General features: G+C 37.3%; 1 protein-coding gene across 3 annotated transcripts in view; it reads left to right on the plus strand.

Annotated features, from left to right (window-relative positions):
- The window catches only part of LOC150078191 (voltage-dependent calcium channel subunit alpha-2/delta-2-like), a 663,667-nt gene that overhangs the window by 225,351 nt on the left and 415,721 nt on the right, over positions 1 to 22,595 (plus strand). For all 3 annotated transcript variants that reach the window (XM_090384688.1, XM_090384689.1, XM_090384690.1), the window contains one exon: positions 2,697 to 2,771. In XM_090384688.1, coding sequence (XP_090240814.1) covers positions 2,697 to 2,771 — 75 coding nt within the window. The remainder of the gene's footprint in view (positions 1 to 2,696; positions 2,772 to 22,595) is intronic.

A 22,595-nucleotide genomic window follows, 5' to 3' on the forward strand; every position in this document is an offset into this window, starting at 1 on the left:
GTTGGAGGAGCACCAGACTTACATTCAGCAGCACGATTTCCATTCGCTTTTGCAAACTGGATCACTTTTAACTTGAATTCAGCACTGTACGAAAATCTTTTGCTGAGCCATTTCTGGGCAGAAATGGCAAAACGTAACCTAATATACTGGTAATAAGTGCGAAACAATGAGTGCAAAGACAACAAGCGCAAAAAAGTGGGAAATGCAAGTAAAAAAAAAATCTACAACCACTGTATAAGACGCACCCAGTTTTTAGACCCCAATTTTTTTGAAAAAAGGTGCTTCTTATACATGGGGAAATACAGTAACTGAATTCTGCATTGGATATTATCTTCAATAAAATTAGTTAAAGTCTCTCCATTTCAATCCTAATAGCTGGCCAGCCCTAGTTGCTTGCAGTGGAACAGCTGTTTTTCCCGCCGCTGCTAAAATTAATTCTTTATGTTTTTTTAATTGTTCTTAAAGTTAAACTTGCCAGGCCTAAATTATGGCACACAACTGCTTGTCTTTACCCGGAATCGATTCGCTTCAAAACGTCAAATTTAATTTTCAATTTCAGTCTTTTTCTTACATTTGTAGTCTTCGTACTGAGTCCAGATGTTGATGCTTTTTCATTCTTATCTGCCATTATTGACTCTTTGAAAATGTAACTGTGTTGATTGCATTAATTATGATACAACGTTCGAGTAAACTGTCCATTACACACGATGTCTAATACTGTACTGAGTGACTAGACTTTGTATAAATGCATATAACGCAAATATTACAAGCAACATACTTGATCATTTTTTAAAATGCTGATCTCGGGATACAAACACTGAGCGTGAAAAAATTTCTAAAGTCTGCGTGGGAAGCGTTTTAATTCTGTTTTGCTATTCATTTTCAAGTTGTCGACTCCATCAAATGAAATGATTTCGTTAAATATGTCAAAAATGAAATCTGTAAAAGAGTGTTATAGTGATTTGTGACAGCGTTATAATCAGATACGGGTTATAATATAAGAACAGCGTAAAGCGAACCACATTATAACGAGGGCCTGCTGTAGTCAATTTTTTTGTTGTCTTAGAAACGTCAGCAAAATGCAAAGTGTCATCTTCACAAAAATGACAGCACTTCATGCAAGTATCTTTGATAACAGAAATGATGTTCAAAGTTTGGGGTTATATAACAATAAGAATAATTTAATCCAAAATTATTTAGAGACATTTTTAGTTAGTATTTTTGTATATAAAATCCCTGTAAAATATTGACTTCTATTTTTGAATTGCTCGTATATATTGTACAGTCAGTTCTGCAATAACGCAGTACATGCGTTACTAAAAATCTCCGCTTTACAGTATTTCCCACGTTAAAAACCACAGGGCTTATGGAAAAACTAGGGATAGGCGCAGAGCACTTAAAAAAAAAAAAAAATGTTCAGTTTGGTAAGTAAAACACTAAAAAAAAGTTAGAAACCTAATAAAATTGCTAACACAAGTTTAAACATCTTAAATTTCTAATAAGTAAATAAATAAATATTACAGTAAATATTGCACTGTAAAATATACATGCTAATTGATATTTCTGTTCACCGACTTTTTTCTTTTTGTATTGTAAAATTTAAAACAGTAAAAAAGATAAATCAATAATGACAAATACAGCACGCACAAATTGCATGAGTGAGATATGTAGTACAAAGTATGAAGCTTAAAAAATAGGAATGAAGAGAAGATTTTGAAAATTTACTTATGTTTTTTATATGATTTCAATGAAGGGGAAACACATTTCACCATAATAACGTAAAAACCCACAGAATTCCAGCTAACGTTATTATCAAAAATGTAATAAGATCCAGTTTACTACCCATTTATAATTAGGTTGCACTAACAGGAATGCCCAATAAACTGGGAGCTGCAAATTGTTTATTGTTTTATGGTAGTTACTTCCAGAAATGGGCTCCTCTGCTCACGTTATCCCGCCTCACGAAATTTCTGTTCAAACAGAAAAATGTGAGCTTCTAAAACGTGAGTCAGCCTACAATATCACCTGTTACCCAGGGGCTCACATCTGGTGAGTATGGGCTTGGCACACCCAGGGTCCAGAGCTGGATGTCATCATCATTCTTCTCTTTCTTGGTGATTCCCTTCTATTTCTCTCTCTCTCTCTCAGGGTAATTCAGAATTTTTTTTTTGGCTGGTGCAGCATAAACCTCAGGCTTCCTTGCACCATATGGCTAATAATAATAATAATAATAATAAGAATGATAACAGTGTGTCACTGAAAATACAACTACAGTAAATGGGAAATATGGAAAATCTCACACATTTGACATTGTTTAAGCTTTGTAAACTTGTATGCTCAGGTCACTGCGTTCAGCTTGGTGCGTGTTTTGTGTTCACCTGTTGTTACTTGCAGATGAAATCGCACATGAGCCAACATGAAAATTGCATTATACTCACATTGTTCCCTAATATATCAGTTGTGTTGGAGCAAATTCACATTGCGATAATGCACATTATAGCAGAACTGACTGTATACACACTTCAGTTTACTGAGGGCTGATTACTTAAGGCATTTAAGCAGAAAGCTTTATAAAAAAAAATTCTAATGAATTTATTTTAAAGTTGTTTAACATGTATCTAATACATACATATTAATCACCAGTAAATAACTTAGTAAAAGTAAAGCAGGTTTTGTATTTATTTTTCTTTTTTTAGAACCAATCAATAGTCGGAGTTGTGGGAGTGGATGTGACTTTGAATGAAATGATAGATAAAGAACCAACTTATGAGGTATGTAACGATTACATGGTGTTGTAAAAATTTTTTAGTGTTAATATAAACTCTAGACATGAAAATTAAAGTGCAGAAGAAATTGACATGGTGTTGTAATTATTCTTATTAATATAACAAGATAGCATCATTTGGAATTAACCTCCATTCCCTTGCTTAATTCAAGATGCTGCCCTTAATTTTCTGGAGGTTGACATGCAAACTGTATTGAGATAAAGGATATTAATTACCTGCATCAACAGTAACTCATATTTTCAATGATTTTTCATTATATACTGTAGAAACTAATAAATCCAATAATATTAGATCTATAATTTTGAAAATTCTGGATTTTTGACCTTAACACAGTTAAAAAAAAGTGTCATATTGTCAATTTTTACTTACATATCCATGGCAAATGTTTCTGTAGCTTTCAAAATTGTTAAACCTAATAGTGTGATATAATTATTAGTTGCTCCTAATCATGACTGACTTATTTTCATCAAACTATAGCCCACATAAACTTCAAATGCAGCTTTTTTTTTTCCTCTTAAAATAAAATTTATTTTGTGATTCTTGTGAAACTTTCTTGTGGCTGCCATCAAGTTTCCTAGAGCAAATAATATGCTATGATTTCTAATGATTACAATTGAGATAATGATTCCTAACAAAGCTTGTGAAGGATTCTAATATATCACACTAAGCTTTTAAATATAAATAAACTGTTGAAGTTTTGATATTCAGTTTTATTATGCCAGCTATCAGTTATTTTTGATTAGATACCCCCCATCTCTTCCATCATGTAGTTTGAGTGATGTCTTCTCAGGTTATGATGGGTATCATGGAAAGATTCACCATTCCTTATATTTTGAGGGTATATTTTTGGTAGTTGCAAGTTCCAGGTCTCTAAAACAGAAACTGCCCTCTCAGGAAGTGCCCTTCTTCTCTCTAACCAGATACAAAACTTCCTAAAAAGTTACCAATAGTTTAGGTTCATTGGCTGTATTCTGCAAGCAAATGAACAGAGCAGTGACTTGAGCAGTGTATATGGGAGGTATTAGAATTAGCATTAGTAGAGGCATATGATGCATGAAAGCAAGCTTATATAGCATCAGCCAAAAAAAAAAAAAAGAAAAAGAAAAACCCTTTCCATTTCACCCATCCATTCACTCCAAATGTTTGTCTAGTTTTGCCTTGAACTTATTTAAGTTGTTGACCTCCACTACGACAGATGGAAGTTTGTTCCAACTATCAACCACCTGCAGGCTAAAGGCACATTTTCACACGTCCATTCTACAATTTTTTCCCCTCAGTTTGAATTTATGGGACCTCAGGTACATAATATGAGCAAGAAGAAGAATCTCATCAGCATTGAGTTTGCTCAAACCATTCAAGGCCTTATACACCTCAATCAGATCACCTCACAGGTGCCAAGTCTCCAGACGCTGCAATTTGCAGAACTTAAGCCATTCTTGGTAACAGCAACCCTTTGATCCATTCATCAATCTCACTGCCCTTCTTCGTTCCAACAGCTCTACATCCTTCCTAAAATGAGGCCTCCAGACTTATATGCAATACTCAATGTGTGACCTGATTACTGCCTTATACAAGGGGAAAATCACCTCCTTATTTCTGCTAGCAAAATTCCTGTATATCATTGACAAGGTACCATGAACTGCTCTTGCAGCCTGTCTGCACTGCTAAGAAAACTTCATATCTCACTGCACAATTACTGCCAGGTCCTTTTCATTCTCCACCACCCTAAGGGTAGTACCACACAGCTGGTATGTTACTCTGAGATTACTGTTACTCATATGCAGTACTTTTCATTTGTCAAACTTCAGTTGTCATCTCTCAGGCCATCTGCTCAGCTTTTCTAGAACTTGTTGCAGTAGTGTACTGTCATTAACAAGACTGCCAACCTTTGCACCATTTTCAGACTTGGACATTAACCCTGATACACCTCCTTATTTCTGCTAGCATCAATATCATTGATAAATACAGAAAACAAGGAGCACAACAATGAACCCTGGGAGACTCCACTGATAACATTAGTCCATGAAGAGAAGTATCCATTGATTAGCCCTCACTGTCTTCTCACACTCAACCATCCCTTTATCCATAGCAGCAACTTGCACTTAATGGCATGCTGCTCCAATTTGTACAGTAGTCTTCTGTGTGCAACAGTATCAAAAACTTTCCTAAAATCCACGTATATGATATCAAAATTATTTTTTGCATCCATTTCCTTTGTGACTACATCCTATTATCCAATCAAATTTGTCAGACAAGACTTCCCCTTAAACCCATGCTGTGTCTGAACTATAACTGCAGTCTTGTCTACAGTGTCAGACAAAAAAACTGCATCACCTTAAAAAAAAAAAAAAAAAGTAACATTTATAGTGAAACATATAAGATATGTTTGATTACAATCATTTTGTTTGTTGCAAAGCAAAGGTATTGTGTCAGATAATGCTTTTATTGTATTAGACAGTAATTGCAAGGTACTGCATCAGCTGTTTCTATAAATATGGCATTGGAAGGGCATACATGTTAATTAGTATCCTGTTTTGCAGAGGTGTAAGCATGACTCCATATGTTCAGTTGACACCTAGAAAAAAAAGTAAAAAAAAAATAGGCTGCCACCAGTCAACAGTACACCGGGTGCTGAAATTAGAGACTGACTACACCTTCCCAAGGTCGATATTTGAAATGGTTATGCCTTCGTAATCACTATGCTAGTGCTCCTGATCTAAAACTGGACTTTGAGATGGCTTCTGGTGTTGAAACAAGTGCACGAACTATCCAAAGACAGCTTTCAGAATGTGGTCTGCATGCCTATTGGCCCAAGAAGAAGCCTTTGTTGACCCAACAAATGAGAAGAAGTGACTTGCTTGGGCTAAAACACATGTTTCATGGATAAAAAGGCAATGGGACACTGTTATATTTTCTGATGAATCAAAATTTAACCTGCATGGCTTGGATGGGAAGCGATATGTCAGAAGACAAAAATCAGAGGCATACCATCCTGACTGCATAACACCGATTGTAAAGTTCCCCACCAGTCAGATAGTCTGGGGATGCATAACAAGCAAAGGGGTGCAGTAAATTAAGTTCATTAACAGAGCGGTGAATGCAGAAACCTACACTGCTATCTTGGAGGAATGCCTGAAATCTGTTATTAGGGATCACTACCCAGATGTCCAGAACTGCATTTTTCAACAGGACTCAACACATTTTAAGCTATTTAGATTTAATGATGAGTTTGTCTTCTTATCTCACAAGACTTAAAACATATTTGCTCCAATGTTTTCCCTCAATTTTCTCCCTTAAGGTGCAGTCATACCTCAGAAATGCTGGCATTACAGTGTTGGACTGGCCTGGCAACAGTCAGATTTGAACCCTATTGAAAATTGCTGGTGCATAATGTAGTCTAAACTTGCTCAGAAGAAGACAAGTAAGATTCAGCTGCAGGAGAGCATTGTAAGAGTGTGGTACCATGAAATTGGGCAACCGTATATTCAGAAGTGGATTAACTCTATGCCAGATCACTGCATGCTGTAATTGCAGCTCAAGGAGGAATCACAAAATATTCAGGACTTATTTTGCTGATTTACAGTACATAATACTATTACGTTAATTTGTCATTTCAGTTTGTACACGTAAATGCAATAAAATGTATGTTTGGTTGTCATGATTTCCAATTTTCATATTTCCATTAATTATGCATTTTACCCTTTGGGAAGATATTTATGGCAATTAGGTATATCAGGTGAAGTCTTTTTATTGGATTTCATTCACAGAGTTATATATCCCATCTAACAAATGCATTTTTAACATTTCTGCAACCGACAATGCAGTGCAAAACACATTATTTGCAAAATTCACAAGTAATGCAGCTTTTTTGTCCACTGTAGATGATCCTGCAGTGCTTCTACAATGAGTGACTCCATTATTTTCACTGGAACAGCAGTTAAACTGACAGCTCTGTAATTACTTGTGTCACCCTTTGATATCCCCCCCCCCTTGTGAATTGGGGACATATTTGCACATTTGGTGCCACATTTGAGTGACCCATCCACAAGTTCCAGTCAATATCTGGGAAGTTAAAATCCCCCATTATAAGGCACTCTGATTTACTGGCCCACTTTATTTCTCTGTACAGTTCATCTGTACTCATCAGAGTCATTAGGTCTTATAACACATTCCTACTCTCAATTTTGCTTTTTCAATGCTTATGTCACTCACTTTCTATTTTAGTGTATCCTATCCCTATAAAATTTTGCCCTATGAGCCTTGCACAATCTCTCTCTCTCTAGGGCTGAATTGATATGACAAGAACCTACCGTGTCTGCGCAAAATTGCAGACACTTTCAAATGTAACCCTAACTCGTGACTTTTTTTCAAAACATTGAGACCTGTGCTTGTTATGTAAGTTCACAGATCTGCTACTCTTAATGTCATTATTGCCAATGTGTACAAGATTATTACCCTTTGCCCTTAAAAGATGATATCTACTCTACAACATTAATTTTTGCTCTGGCAGAGATACCCTGGTTCTATTTCACCTATCCATTTTGCACAATATATTTCCCATCTCCCTGATAATAAAGTCACCAACAATAATTAATTAGCTCCTGTGGGACCAGCACATTCTGCCCTGAAGATTGCTGCTGTGTTGCCTAATGCACAAGGCTAAGCTCTGGTGTTCAGTCGGGCAGCTGAGAGCTTGACGGGTCCCCCATTTTTAGTCCTTCGAGGGCATCTACCCTAATATTCAAACTCTCATAGCTGATGCCCATAAGAACACTGAGTTGGAGCCTAATTTCTTGACACTCTCTGTACCTGGCACATGCAAAAACATCCTCCTTGGCTAGATCACATCCTGTTCTAGAAAGGTCCTCAAACATTTCACAAGTTGCACTTTTTTTAGGCTGTGATGCATTGGAGAATTACCACCTTCGGTTCTCTCCCGAGGCACAGTACTTCCACTACTTCGTGCTTGTTGCTTTGCTGCTCTAGTCTGGGGCATGATTTCCATTTAAATACCAATTAATTGATTAACATTGAAAATTAATAAGGTTAATAAATTTAATCAACAATACTACACTAAGCTAATGCAGTAATACGTATTACGCTGCCTATTTCTTACATTATTTCTTACGCTAATTCTTACATTATACCTTACACTATCTAGTTCTTACATCACACCTTATGCCAGCAGATTCCAAACTGTGCGCCACTGCGAACTCAGAGGGGTGGGTGGGATATTTTAAATTTTCAAGGGAACCACAGCAATATTCAACGTCTGCCAGACACCGAGCAAACTACTAGCTTGAGGTAGTTCACAGTTTCAACTTTATCATAGTTTCAAGATTACTTATTAAGTTGCTTGGACCTAACTACTTAATAAACTGAACTACAGTAAACCCTCATTAATCCAGATCCCGGTAATCGGTACGTTGCTTAATCCAGACAGCTCTAAAAAAATTTAAAAGTGTAAAAGTCAAACTACGATCAGGCTCAAAGGTCATATGTTTTGTGTTAGAGGTCATTGGGCCATGATGACTCATGCTGCACAAACAACCTGGTTCCTGGCTGCAGTTCAGACAGTTGTTTGTCGTTTGCTCCGCAGTTACGCGCTTCTGTCTTTTGTCATTTGTGCTGTGCAGTTAAACAATGTCTTTAAGTAAGCCTAGTGTAGGACAGAAGTGTAAGCATAAAACGCTTTCTCTTCACGATAAACTATTGGTGATAGAAAAACTTGAAAAAGGAGCTTCAGTGTCCAGCATCTGTCTTGAGTATGGCATCGCAAAACAAACAGTGTCGGACATTAAAAAGGAAAAAAGTGAAATTCATAATTTTGTTCTCAAGTTCTAACATGGAGAAAGAAAAAAGTAAAGTTAAACGAATGCGGATACCTACTGATAAAGCACTAGATGATGCTGTACAAATGGTTTTTCCAACTTCGTTCGTCTGGTTTGGCTGTGCGAGGAATAGAAATTCAAGCAGCGGTGGAGAGACTGGCTAAACAGTTAGGAATTGAACAATTTAAAGCAAGCTCAGGTTGGCTTTTTAGATTTAAATGACAGCATAACATTTCAAACAAGAAAATGTGTGGGGAAATTTTCATTGCTGATTTTTAAGCTGTTGAGCCTTTCAGGAAACAACTGAATGATTTTATTCAAAAGGATTGTTATCAATTGAACCAGGTGTACAACTTTGATGAGATGGGACTGTTTTGGAGAGCTCTGCCTGAAAACACACAAGCGTCAAACACTGAGAAAACATGCCCGTAAGAAAAATAAGCAAGGAATGTGTTTCAGCATTGCTGTGTGCAAATGCCGATGGAAGCCATATGTTAAAAACTGTCATTGTTGAGAAAAGCAAAAAACCAACGTGCCCTTAAAAACATTGTAGTAATGGACGATCTACCGGTACACTACTACAATTCCCGCAACGCATGGTTTACCACGGAAATAACAATGGATTGGTTCCACAAGAAAGCCGTGCCAGAAATCAGAAGACATCAAATCGAAGATTTGAAAATCCCAGAAGACGAAGTAAAGGCCTTGGTTTTGCTAAATAATGCACTAACCCAACCCGACGTTGAAAAACTCTTCATTCGAAATAAGAAGATTAAGGACCAAGGGGTGATCTACACGGCAAAGTGGCTCTACAGAAAGAAGTTTTTGAGTGAAGTCCTAGAAGTCGAGGAACCACTAGTTGGTGAAGAAGACAGAAGAGGACATTGAAAAATTTAAAGTCTTACAACGTAAGATCTATGATTTACAACTTTGCTGATGCTGCAAAAGAAATCAATTCAAAAAATTTGGCGAACTCATGGAAAAAACTTCTCTTAAATAAAGAGGCTAATCCAGAAATAGATGGTTGTGAGACAGAAGACTTTCATGAGACTCTACAACGAGGAGGGGAAAAAGCTGTGTCCTTAGAAGAGATAGTCGTGGATGGAAGAAGATGAAGATGATCCTGGCTACCACATGACCGAAGAGGAGATCGTAGATAGTGCAATGGGATCAGCAGAAAGTTCAGACAAGGAAGAAGATGAAGTGAGCAACAACTCACAGCCAAAAATTAAGGTAAGCAAAGTGAAAGACCACTTGAATTTTGTAATTCAGTACATTGAACAATCAACAAATGAAAATGAATCTGCCTATTATGAACACTTAAGACACCTACACGAATTGGTAGTAAAGGAAATAAACTGCAAACAATCACAAAAAAAATAAGTAACATTTTCAAACCAGTGAATGTGGCAAGTGATGTAAGTAATGATGAACTAGTGTAATCTTGTTCTAAGTGATTATGGACATTATGTATTTTTAATGTAAATACAGTATGTACATACATACATATATTTATTACATATTTTTGACTCTATACATACATATTTTTAATGCAAAATAAACATGTTTTTACTGTTATCCACGTACATTATGTTGTTCAAATAAGCTTTACCCACATTACAAAGCGTATTTCATATAATCCGGACTTTCATTAAAATGGACACCTCTCAACCCCTATTAGTCCGGTTTAATGAGGGTTTACTATATTAGGTAAACTGGTGTTCAAAGAAAATGCATCACCCCTTAAAATTGTAATTGTCATCCAAATAATGTAAGTATATGGCAATATTTCTTACAGATTGCATGAAATAAGATTGACACGCATAGGTGATGACGTAATATTGCATCAGCTATCAGCTATTACTTTCAGCTATATAAGGATGGTCTGCAAGAGTTGGAGTCAGGATGGCGAGTTATGTGCATTTGACGCCATGAAGAAAGAGTGCTATTGTTGCTTTACATGAGGAAAGATGTTCTTCCCATCATATTGCTTATAGAGTGTCTTGTAATCAGTTGACAGTGAGTAGATTTCTTTCCAAACTTAAGAATATTGGTTCTGCTGATAGGAAAAAAGGAACCTGACGCAAACAAGTCTCTATGCCAAGACAGGACCGCGTTTTGAAGTGCTTATGCCTTAAAAACTGTAAAGCTTCGTCTGAGCTGTAAAGAGAATGGGAAGAACATACAGGAGTGGTAACAAGTGCAGTAACAGTCAGAAGATGCCTGTTCAAAAATGGACTTGTAGCTCATCATCCCAAGAAGAAGCCTCTCCTCATACAAAAAATGAAAAAAGGTCCGATTAATTTGGTGTAAGGAGCATGTCAAATGGACCCCCGAGCAGTGGAAGTCAGTTATTTTCTCGGATGAGAAGAAATTTAACCTGCATGGCTCTGATGGGAGACAAAAGATTTGCCATAGACATAGTGAAGAATACCATCCAGACTGTATGGTGTCTACAGTGAAATCCCCTACCAGCCAAATGATATGGGGGTGCATTTCGCATCGCAAAGTAGGTCACCTGCAGTTTATAAAAGGTTCCATAAATGCCAATGCCAACCATTAGAGACCATTTCAACCTGCCAAGTAACTGCATCTTTCAGGATGATTCTTCTCCTTGTCATCATGCAAAAAGTGTCCATTACAACTCTTAGCTGGCCAGGAAACAGCCCAGACCTGAATTCTATAGAGAACTGTTGGTGTCGTGTGGAATCTTAAGTTGCCAGAAAGAAACCAAAGACCCTTCGTGAACTTCAGGAAGCCATAATTCATGTTTGGAACCACAAACTATCAGTTGATTATCTACAGAAATTGATCTTGTCAATGCCTCGATGATATGCTGCTGTCGTCAGGGCCAGAGGTAGTTCAACTAAATATTAGTTTGCACCTGGTAAACTTTTCATTTTGTTTTCCATTTAAAATGATAAACTGAAGCAAATTGAAGGCTTCTGATAACATTTCAAAACGTGTTTACCAAAACTGTTGTATAAAGGTTGCAAATGCTCATTTTGGAATATTTTGAGAGCACCTGTCAAATATTACTTTGCTTTAACTATTAAATAAATATCTTTTGTTTATATTTCTGTTTGTGATGCTAGTCATTAATATAACATACCATCATAACAAAGGGTTAGAAATGTGAAATTCCTAGGTGATGCACTTTCTATGAACACCAGTGTATTTCTTTTCGCCTAGGGGCACAGTGAAAAAATTGCTGAGACACTAAGGGTGCCGTGAGCCAAGAAAGTTTGGGAACCTCTGCCTTATGCTACCAAGTTCAAGATATATGCTTTATCAAGTTATGCTATAATGTAACGATCACAATGTTAAATTAGTTATAGCCTTAAACTAAATACAAAAGATATATGCCCAACAAGTGATTCAAAACTACTTATTTATCATGATTAAAACCTTACTATTCCTCTGCACTACTGGTTACATTCTACGATATTCGTGCCAAAGACATTGATACAATAGCGGTATGAACAGTGAGCTGTAACTTACAAAAAATCATTAGCTAAATTTAAAAATAAGCTAATGAATGCTAATAAGCTTATTTAATATCTTTGTAAAACACAGTTTAATATTTTAATTAATCAAGAATACAATAAAAATATGAAAAATACTTACCCATTTGCTGGAGCTAAAATTTTTCACAGACTCCAAGTATAGTTAAAGAGTTTGGTATATTTTTGCTGCCTCTATGCATATCTAAAAATTAATTATTTATTTCGCTTTCCCTCCCACACACCTTTACTCTATCTGCTGAATACATCATGAATAGCCAAGCTTAATAGAACAAACTTATCTACAAAAAAGATCTAAAACTTCCAAAAATTCTTCATTTGTTTCTCAAATATTAGCATTAGCATTAGTAGAGGCATTTGATGCAAGAAAGCAAGCTTATGCAGCATCAGCCAAAAAAAAAAAAAAAAACCCACTTCCACTTCACCCTCTGTTCGTTCAAAATACCTGTCCAGCTGAGCCTTAAACTTATTTAGGCTATCAACCTCCACTACAAGGGATGGAAGTCTGTTCCACCAACCAACCACCCGCTGGCTAAAGGCAAATTTCCGCACGTCTATCCTACATCTGTCTTTCCTCAATTTGAATTTATGCCCTCTCAGGTGATTATTCTGAGCTAGAGGAAGAATCCCATCAGCATTGAGCATGCTCAAACCATTCAAGGCTTTATACACCTCTATCAGATCACCTCGCTGGTGCCTAGTCTCCAGACACTGTAATTTGCAAAACTTAAGCCTTTCTTCGTAAGAGCACCCCTTTGTTTCCTTAATCTTGTTGCCCTTCTCTGTACTCGTTCCAGTAGCTCTACATCCTTCTTGAAATGAGGCCTCCAGACCTGTATACAGTACTCTAGGAGTGGCCTGACCATTGCCTTATACAAGGGAATAATCACCTCCTTATCCCTGCTGGAAAAATTCCTGTATATCATTGACAATACTCCATGAGCTACTCTTGCAGCCCGTCTGCACTGCTCAGAGAACTTCATATCTGCCTGCACAACCATCCCCAAGTCCCTTTCATTCTCTACCACTGGTAGTGTAGTACCACAGAGTTGATACGTTGCTCTGGGGTTGCTGTTTCCCATGTGTAGTACTTTATATTTGTCAATGTTAAACTTCATTTGCCACCTCTCAGCCCATCTGCTCAACCTTTCCAGATCCTGTTGCAGCAGCATTGTGTCAGTAGTGTCCTTGACAACCCTGCCAACCTTTGTATCGTCTGCAAACTTGGACATTAAGCTTGGTATACCATCATCCATATCATTTATAAATACAGAAAACAATAATGGACCCAACACTGAGCCCTGAGGGACTCCACTAATAACATTAGCCCACGATGAGCAGTGTCCATTGATTACCACTCTCTGTCTTCTCCCCCTCAACCACCCCTTTATCCATAGCAGCAATTTGCCTCCAATGTCACACTGCTCCAATTTGTGTAGCAGTCTTCCATGTGCAACAGTATCAAAAGCCTTTCTAAGATCCAAGTATATAATATCAAAGCTATTCCCTGCATCCAGTTCTTTTGTGACTGTATCATAGTATCCAATCAAATTGGTCAGGCAAGACTTCCCCTTAACAAAACCATGCTGTGTCCGAGCTATAACTAAAGTTTTGTCTAAATGATCCTGCAGTGCTTCTTTAACCAGTGCCTCCATTAATTTTCCTGGAACAGAAGTTAAGCTCACAGGTCTATAATTACTTGTGTCAGCCTTTGATCCTCCTTTGTGAATTGGGGTCACATTTGCACATTTCCAGTCTATGGGTACCTCCCCTGAGTCCAAGGAAGCTCTCATAATTATGGCTAAGGGTTTGCTTACTTACTTTGCTGCCTCCTTTAATATAACTGGATAGAGCCCATCCACCCCAGGTGCCTTTCTTGTGTTTATCTTCAACAATTTCTCCTCCACTTTACTCCCAGTTATTTCAAGATTCTGTAGCTTACTGCTAGAGTTGAATACACCTCTGGCATTCCCCTCGCTGAATAACTCCTCATGTGTGAGTGTCGATGCAAAATATTCATTTAGTTTGTTAGCTACCTGAGCAGGATCATCAACAGTTGACCCATCAATATCAAGTGGACCAATCTGATTCATCCCCTTCCTTCTAGAGTTTACATAAGTAAAGAACTCTTTGCTGTTTTTCTTTGCATCCCTTGCCAAGGATTTCTCGTAATCTGCCTTCGCCTGCCTAACCTCCTTTGTAACTTGGTTGCATATCAACTTGTATCTATCATAGGCTTCTGTGTCATGTGTTAATTTGTAAGTATCCCATGCATTTTTCTTCTCTGCCATATGCCTCATTAGTTCATCTGACATCCATATGTGGTTTCAGTTCCAGCCTCAATAAGTTCTTGAGCACTTATTATGCAAGGTGCTCATTGAAGTGAGAGGCATGCAAAACACTGCAGACAGAGGCACATCTATGAATATTGACTTTGACATATCACAGCATATTTCTATCATTGGTTAAGATTGCTTCATAATCTTGCAACAAGTTCCTGCAAATTATGTGGCTCCAAAATATACTACATTAGCTGCTTCAAATGTCACAAGAGTAAAAAATCCAGAGAATTAAGGTCAAGAGACTTTGGCAACCAGGAATAGCATTATCACATCCTGTTAATTTCCCTGGATATGCCATAACCAGCAGTTGGTGGACTGCAGAATCAAAATGTGCAAGCACAGTGTAATGTTTGAAGTCGGCAGTCTTGACAGACCATAAGCAACATGTCTTCAGCAGCAGTGGTAACATTTCATTCAATAGTGATGTGGCATTAAAGGTCGGACAGAACAAACATTTTAAGTTGCTGGTTATCCAAGTGGTAATTCATACACCCCACATGTAACTTGTTTGTAAACTGATGTATTCTCTTGTTGATATGCATGTTTGCTCGATGTAAAATCTGAGTTTCCAGTAAATAAAACCATGTAACCCTTGCCTGAGACTGTCTAACTCGGCAGTTGTGAAAAAAAAAGTGTATAAAAATTCCTTGTATCATTGTTGGTATTTGAACCCAGGCCTTTTACACCCAGCCACAAATTTAAACATATACACGAACCGTTTATAACTGATTTAATAGTAAAATAAAATAAAATGATACAAAAGACTGTAAAATAATATTTACAAAAATATGATTATTTACAAAAAAACTGATTTACAACAAATATAAAATAAAATAAAATAAAATAAGTAAATAAGTTAAAATGCATTAAAATATAAATTTAAAATCGATAAAAACACTATTAAAGCTTTCGGAGGTGTCTGCTTTCTTCCTCAGCAATAATGAAAATTTTAAGCGACACATCCTTAAGTACCAGGTTCACGGCACACGTGGATGACCAGGCGCATACTCGGTATTCCTTTCACTTGTACCAGAACCGGAAGTGGTCTGGGGACGTGGAAAACTAAAACATTTATCTCTGGCAAAAACCACCGCCTCAAAAAGGGGGTGAAGCCTAACTCCCCTGTCTCTGTTCATTCTATTGTTGCCAGAGGATCCAATCCACAGACTTTCCAGCCACTTGCAGTCCCAGAATCTATGTGCCCGGTCAAGGATGACAGTGTTGTCGGGGGAGATCTGGTGTTGTTTTTCCCAATAGTGCTCGGCAATGGCGGATTTATTGAGCTCTGCGGTCCGTATCGCTCTTGAATATTCCCCCAGACGGTCCTTGAGACGCCGTCCTGTCTCCCCCACGTAACATTCCCCACAATCCGGGCATGTGATCTCATATACGACCCCACTACTAGAATCCCTAGTAATGGGGTCTTTGACCTGTGACACTACTGTGTGCAACCTCTGGCCCGGGAGTTGCACACAGCGTGTCTGAAAATCGCGAAGCATCTTCGCAATGCAATCTGACAGGCCCGGATAGTAGGGAATTTAAATTTATATTTTAATGCATTTTAACTTATTTACTTATTTTGTTTTATTTTATTTTTGTTGTAAATTAGTTTTTTTGTAAATAATCATATTTTTGTAAATACAGGCATACCTCGAATAACGAATAGGATGCGTTCCACGAAATTACTTCGTTAAGCGAAACTTCGTTTTCAGAGGTAAAAATACTATGGCCAGAATAGGGATACGTTCCTACGTAAAGAAAATGAAAAGCTTTTTTTTCGAACAAAGAAAAGTTTTATTAAATAAACAGTCAACTTACATACAAAGTGAAATCACATTTTAAAATACGAGTCTAAAGTTGATTGTTTATGCTTTTTTTCTCTTTCATTTAACAATTGCCTATACGGAGTTATTGCATTTAACACTGATTGCTTAACAATAATACTTCTTCCTAAATCAGGGGCGCCTCCGTAGCCAGGTGGGAAGGAGCAGCAGTGCATAGCACACGCTTCTTGATTAGACCGGGGTTCGAGCCCGTCACCACCAAATACGGAGAATGCGGAAAGGTCAGGGAATGACCACCGCATATCCCGGAGCAATATGGCCTTAGTTGCTAATGCTCCTAAAAATCAAATAACAAACAAACAAACAACATCCTAAATCAGGATCATTTTCACTAAAAAAATTTAACGTTTTCAATGTCATTTAAGCACCTTTTTAAATCTTTGGTTGTTAACACTTTTTCGGCAGGAACTTCTTTAACTTCGTCTTCATTGCTAACAAGGTTTTCTAAATGTTCCACTGAAAAACCATTATCTTCTGCATTCAATAAATTTCTAACATCCTCTTCATCGACATTTTCGAAACCTATTGATTGAGCCATCTGGATAACTTCATTTCCAATTTCTTGGATGTTATTTTCTTCTTCTTGTACAACTTAAATAATAAATAAATAAATAAACTTCTGGCCATATTTTGCGCCAAACTCCATTTAAGCATTTCTTAGTGACTTCTTTCCAAGAACTATCAATGTTTTCAATTGCGTTTTTAATGGTGTATTTTCCAAAAAGTTTTAACTGTCATTTCATCTTTATCCTCTAGTTCAGTTAAACTGCTTAATGTTCAACGCAGATAATAAGCTTTAAATGATGCTTTTCCTCCCTGATCCAATGGTTGAATCAGGGAAGTTGTGTTTGCTGGAAGAAACACAACTTTGACAGGAATGCATGTGTCCAACGTGTTAAGATCAGTAGGATGTCCCGGAGCATTGTCTAACAACAAAACAGCTTTTTCTTCAAAGTTGATTTTTGACAATACCGTTTTACTTCAGGACAAAAGTGGTTAACAAACCAATCAGTAAATAACTCCTTGGTAACCCACGCTTTTCTATTTGCTTTCTATATTACAGGTAAATTCATTTTTATGTTACCTTTTAACGCCCTCGGATTTTCTGAATGGTAAACTAATAACAATTTTAATTTATAATCGCCAGAGGCATTTGATCCAAAGAGTAACGTTAAACGGTCTTTGGCTGCTTTGAACCCAGCAGCTGATTTTTCTTCAATAGATATGAAGTTTTTTGTTGGTAGCCGTTTCCAGAACAAACCGCTTTCGTCAACATTGAACACCAAATTTGGAAAATTTTCACGTTCAATTATTTCCTTTAGTTTTTCTGGAAACTTATTTGCAGCTTCTCCTGTTAATTTTACACTATGAATCCTGGCCCGTTTTTTTAAATTTCTCGAACCAACCACGAGAAGCCCCAAAGGTTTCCGTAATTTCTTCAGTTTGTTTAGATTTCAGGTGATTAAACTGGAATATATTTTTTTTATGTTAAATGGGGCTTGAAATTGCCGACTTCGTTATAGCGAAGCTTCGTTATCAGAGGTAACGTTAACCGAGGTATGCCTGTATTATTTTACAGTCTTTTGTATCATTTTATTTTATTTTATTTTATTTTACTATTAAATGAGTTATAAACGGTTGGTGTATACGTTTAAATTTGTGGTATGAATAATCCCAACCTTAGAGGCCTTATTGCAGATATAGTTAATGTTTATGGCCATACAGTTCTGCGGCACATCCAAAGGTTCCAAAGATACAGTATAGGTGAGTCCAAACAGCAACAGCACTTAAGGTTTGCCTACCGTTGCAGGGATCATAATCTTATTCTACATGGATTTAAGATCAAGGCACCATTCAAAGATGCCCGTTTGTCCAGGATTATCACGTGGTACCAAAAGAAGGTTTTGAATACATGGATCCAGAAACTTCATGATGACTTGAGACATAGTAGGAGATTGATTGATGTAGCATTAGGTGATATTAGTAGTAGATTGTCCCCCTACACCTGATGGGTGTGAAGAGGTTAGTTTTGGAGAGAACGAATAGGATTACCTATTCATATAAACAGAGACATATTAAGAAGTTCAACACGTTATTAGAGGAGCAGTTCACTGTATTTAGGGGTAGTAACCATTCTAACTTTATTCAGAACTTAAGTGGCAAACCTTTAACCCAAGAACAATAGAGACTATTGGCTCTTGGACCTAAGTTTGCATTGCTGCCCCCCAAACCTCCAATCACCGAAACATCTATGGGCATTGAGAGGGCAATTAGCAAATTACCTGAACACATTGCCAATCAAATTCATGTTAAAGCTGTTGCCATTCTGAGCCAGGCAAAAACGGTTGCTCCAAATCTTACCCCGAAACAGAAGAAAGCACTAGAAGAACTTAAACGGGACGAAGATATTATAATCCTACCAGCAGACAAAGGCAGATCAATGGTGGTATTAAGCAAGGAAGATTACCACAAGAAAGTGTTAGACTTATTAGGTGATAGTGGTACTTATAAGATTATCCATAGAAACCCCTTGGCTAGCTTAGAACAGCATGTAAATAAGATGCTACTTTCCTGGCTATAAATGGAAAAGATTCCAAAGGACAAGTATTGGTCCATGCATGCAACAGGGTGTCGGCTGCCCAGATTTTATGGGTTACCTAAGATGCACAAGGAGAATGTTCCATTACGGCCCATAGTTTCCTTCATTGGTAGCCCTACGTATGCTCTATATAAATATCTGGCGCAGCTGATTTCTCCAGTTGTGGGTCGGTCCGCGTTGGTTATTGGAGATAGTGTGGAATTTGTGAACTTTGTAAGGAGTCAAGATATCGGAGAGGACGAGATGATGATGTCATTAGATGTCATATCATTATTCACGTGTATCCCCATAGCACATGGGGCACATGGTCATCCAGCAATCTGGCAGATGTGAAAAGCCCAGAATTTATAGTTTCACCTCTGTGCACTGGCAATCCCAGGATTTTTTTGGGGAGGAGAAGAGAGGGTGGTAGGCTAAAGAAGTTTTCTGGGGAATCAGAATTTTATTTTGATTATAAGAAAATTTATAAGGGGAGGGATTATAGTAACCCCTTTGGCACTTGAGACTGCCATTGCCTCTGGGTGCTATATTTTTAAATTGACTTTTAAGGCTATGAAAATTTATAAAAATTTAACCTAATAGAGTAAATCGAGACGTATGAAAAAAATGAAATGGTAATTAGGTTTAATGAGTATATTAGAAAATTAGAAAATGAGTATATTAAATTAGGTCCAAAAATGAGAAATTTAAGTATGAAAAAAAAAGCTATTTTATTGGACATTATAAATAAATTTATAATTAAAGGGTAGTAACAGTCACACAGTTGGCATTGCATTAGCAAAACCCCATTGTGTAGGAATGGACTGGTCTGTGATTTTGGTGAAGGCTCAAAGTCAGGAATGGCCAATATGTAATTGAAACTGGTCTTTCATGTTCAGGTTCTATGTTCGAAGTTGGTCTTTCCGACTTCGAACATGGAATGACTATGGGGGCAAGATGTGCAGGTTCCAATACCTTGACAATGGCCAAACAACATGGTTAAGTGTTCCTATTCTGGGGGCTGCTGAACAGTGGTCAAACAACTAACCCAAAGTACACATGGGCCAGCTACATGTGATTAATGCCTTTGGTGAGCATCGTATCTCCTCTTGTCATCAGTGATGCGGCATAGTGACCAGCTAACCACCCAGTATAACATAGTAATAGCAAGACACAGTAATACATATAATTGTAATGTTCATAGTAATAGCACATAGTAATAGCAAGCACAGCAGTCCACGATATCCAGTGGACTGCTGTGCCCGATACTAACTCATATAGGCTATGACAAGTGTCAGCTGTTACAGGTTGTCATGCTCACTGCAAGACACATGAAATTGCACTTTGCATGGACATATCAGCACTAGCACTGGACCACTGACATGCTGAAATCTGTCGCTTGCTCTGATGAATCCATTTTCCAACTCTTGCATACTGAAGGAAGTGGTGTTATGGGAACTGTTTTTGTAGCATGCCCTCTGATCATCATTAATCATGGCTTGATGGGAGTGCTTCCCTTTCTATCATTGCTGACTAAGTACACCTTCTTCATGATGGCAGTGTATCCATACAACTCCAGCATCTATCAACAAGACTGCACCATGCCACAAGGTCTGGCATGTTGCTGTCTGGTTCTAGGATTTGACAGTGAATTCTTCATCCTCTCATGGCCACCCACCTCACCTGATATCAACCCAATTCAATATACTCAGGATCTACTGTAAGTGGAAATTTGATGTTATGACTGTCTACCTGACATCTGCACCCATTACTGATCACATTGCGCAATGCATGGGTAGCACTACCACATGGACTCCACAAGTTGTGGAGTCCATGTCAAGATGTGTATAGGCTGAATTACAGACAAAAGGTGACACCGCAAGGTAAGGTTTGGATATCTGTTAATGGTGTATGATATTGGTTTTACACACACACAACATTTTTTTTTTTTTAGTTAATTATAATACCAATTAGGATGCATTTAAGGCCTCAAGCTGCAAGCAAATTTAGACTATGTATATATTAAGTACAATAGCATCATTAATACACAGCCATTTCTGAATAAACAGAATATTTATAAGGCGGCATCGTTTTAAGTTATATCTCATATTGTGAATACCTTCACAACCAGTTGCCATGATATTGCACTACATCGAATAAGTAACGCTTCACCTAAGGAGAAGACTAATGTTACTTATTCTCAGATAGGTACCACCACCCAGACAGCACCGTTTCAGGGCTATTTGGCCCTTCTTCGGTGGATGGATAGGCACCCAAGTGATGCAGTGATGGCAAAACAGTTATGAAGTATAACTCCATAATGTATTCACAATATGAGATATAACTTAAAACGATGCCGCCTTATAAATATTCTGTTTATTCAGAAATGGCTGTGTATTAATGATGCTATTGCACTTAATAGTACATAATACCAACTAGATAAATTGGAGAATTTAGCAAAAGTATTAGGGGTGAAAACTATACTCATTAGTTCAAAGTGCCAAGTTTAGTTAACCTAAGTTGGACTTCTTTGTTGTACCCTATAAATAAACACATATAATAAAAGAAAAATAAAATGAAATAGTAAAATTAAAATGATAATATAGCTAATTATAGATATATGGATACATTGAACAGAACGTTAACAAGGGCTAGCTCCCATCAATAATTAGCTGAGGCTATCTGTTTCTATTTGCCATTTTCCAGTTTTCTTTGTTCAAATATACTGAGAATTTACTGTGAATATATAATCAAATTGGCTTAATTACTTTAGTATACCTTAAATTTAGCATAAATATAGAAGCTCCCATGGCTTCTATATTTTTATCTTATCCATATATTTTCTAATATATCAGGTATTTTCTATTGTGCTTGATTTTATATCTTATTCAAAAGACTTCTAATATATCAGATAATTTTCTAATCATTATTGGATTTATAATACATTAGGTATCTAAACTTTCTTCTAATTACATCAAATATCACTACATACTATAATTCCAGGATCCTTACTAAAAGGTCAGGCAGTTACACTCCTGATAAATCCTAAGTATCTATACAGGGTGTTTCAGTTAAACGTTTCAGAACTTCTAAGAGGGGTAGGGTACATCCTGACAACTCGAAATCATATAGCAATGTGGGGTCGGAAATGCTTTCCTGAAGCGGTGTTGTACACAGAAGCACCATAAAGAAAAGAGACCGTAAGTGAGAAATCGTTTTAATAATACATGAAAAGAAGCAAAAGGTACATGGATTAAAGTAAGTGTTCGAAGTTTCTTCCACGGGCTACAATGCACGCCTCACATCTCCGACGCATGGACATCCGAACATTCTGGAATACTCCAGGCAGCGTGTCCAGACACAGCAACCGGAGGATTATGCACCTCGTATTGCTTTCGCACTGTGGTACCTTGGAAAATGTGCTACAAATCCCCTTTTTCCTGCTGAAGTGTTGTTTTCCGATGAGGCATCCTTCACAAGGGAAGGAATTTTCAACACGCATAACGACCATATCTGGGCGGTCGAGAACCCGCATGCAATACGACGTCGTGCAGCACAGATTCGATTTTCGGTCAATGTATGGGCCGGTATTATGGGAGATCACCTCATCGGACCTTACCTGTTACCGTGTCGTCTAACCGGACCTATCTACTTGATCTTTCTGCAGCAAGTATTGCCACAACTTTTGAG

The sequence above is a fragment of the Mastigoproctus giganteus genome, chromosome 11 (assembly GCF_048544385.1).
Source record: "Mastigoproctus giganteus isolate SK-2022 chromosome 11, ASM4854438v1, whole genome shotgun sequence".
NCBI classification, from domain to species: Eukaryota; Metazoa; Arthropoda; class Arachnida; order Uropygi; family Thelyphonidae; genus Mastigoproctus; species Mastigoproctus giganteus.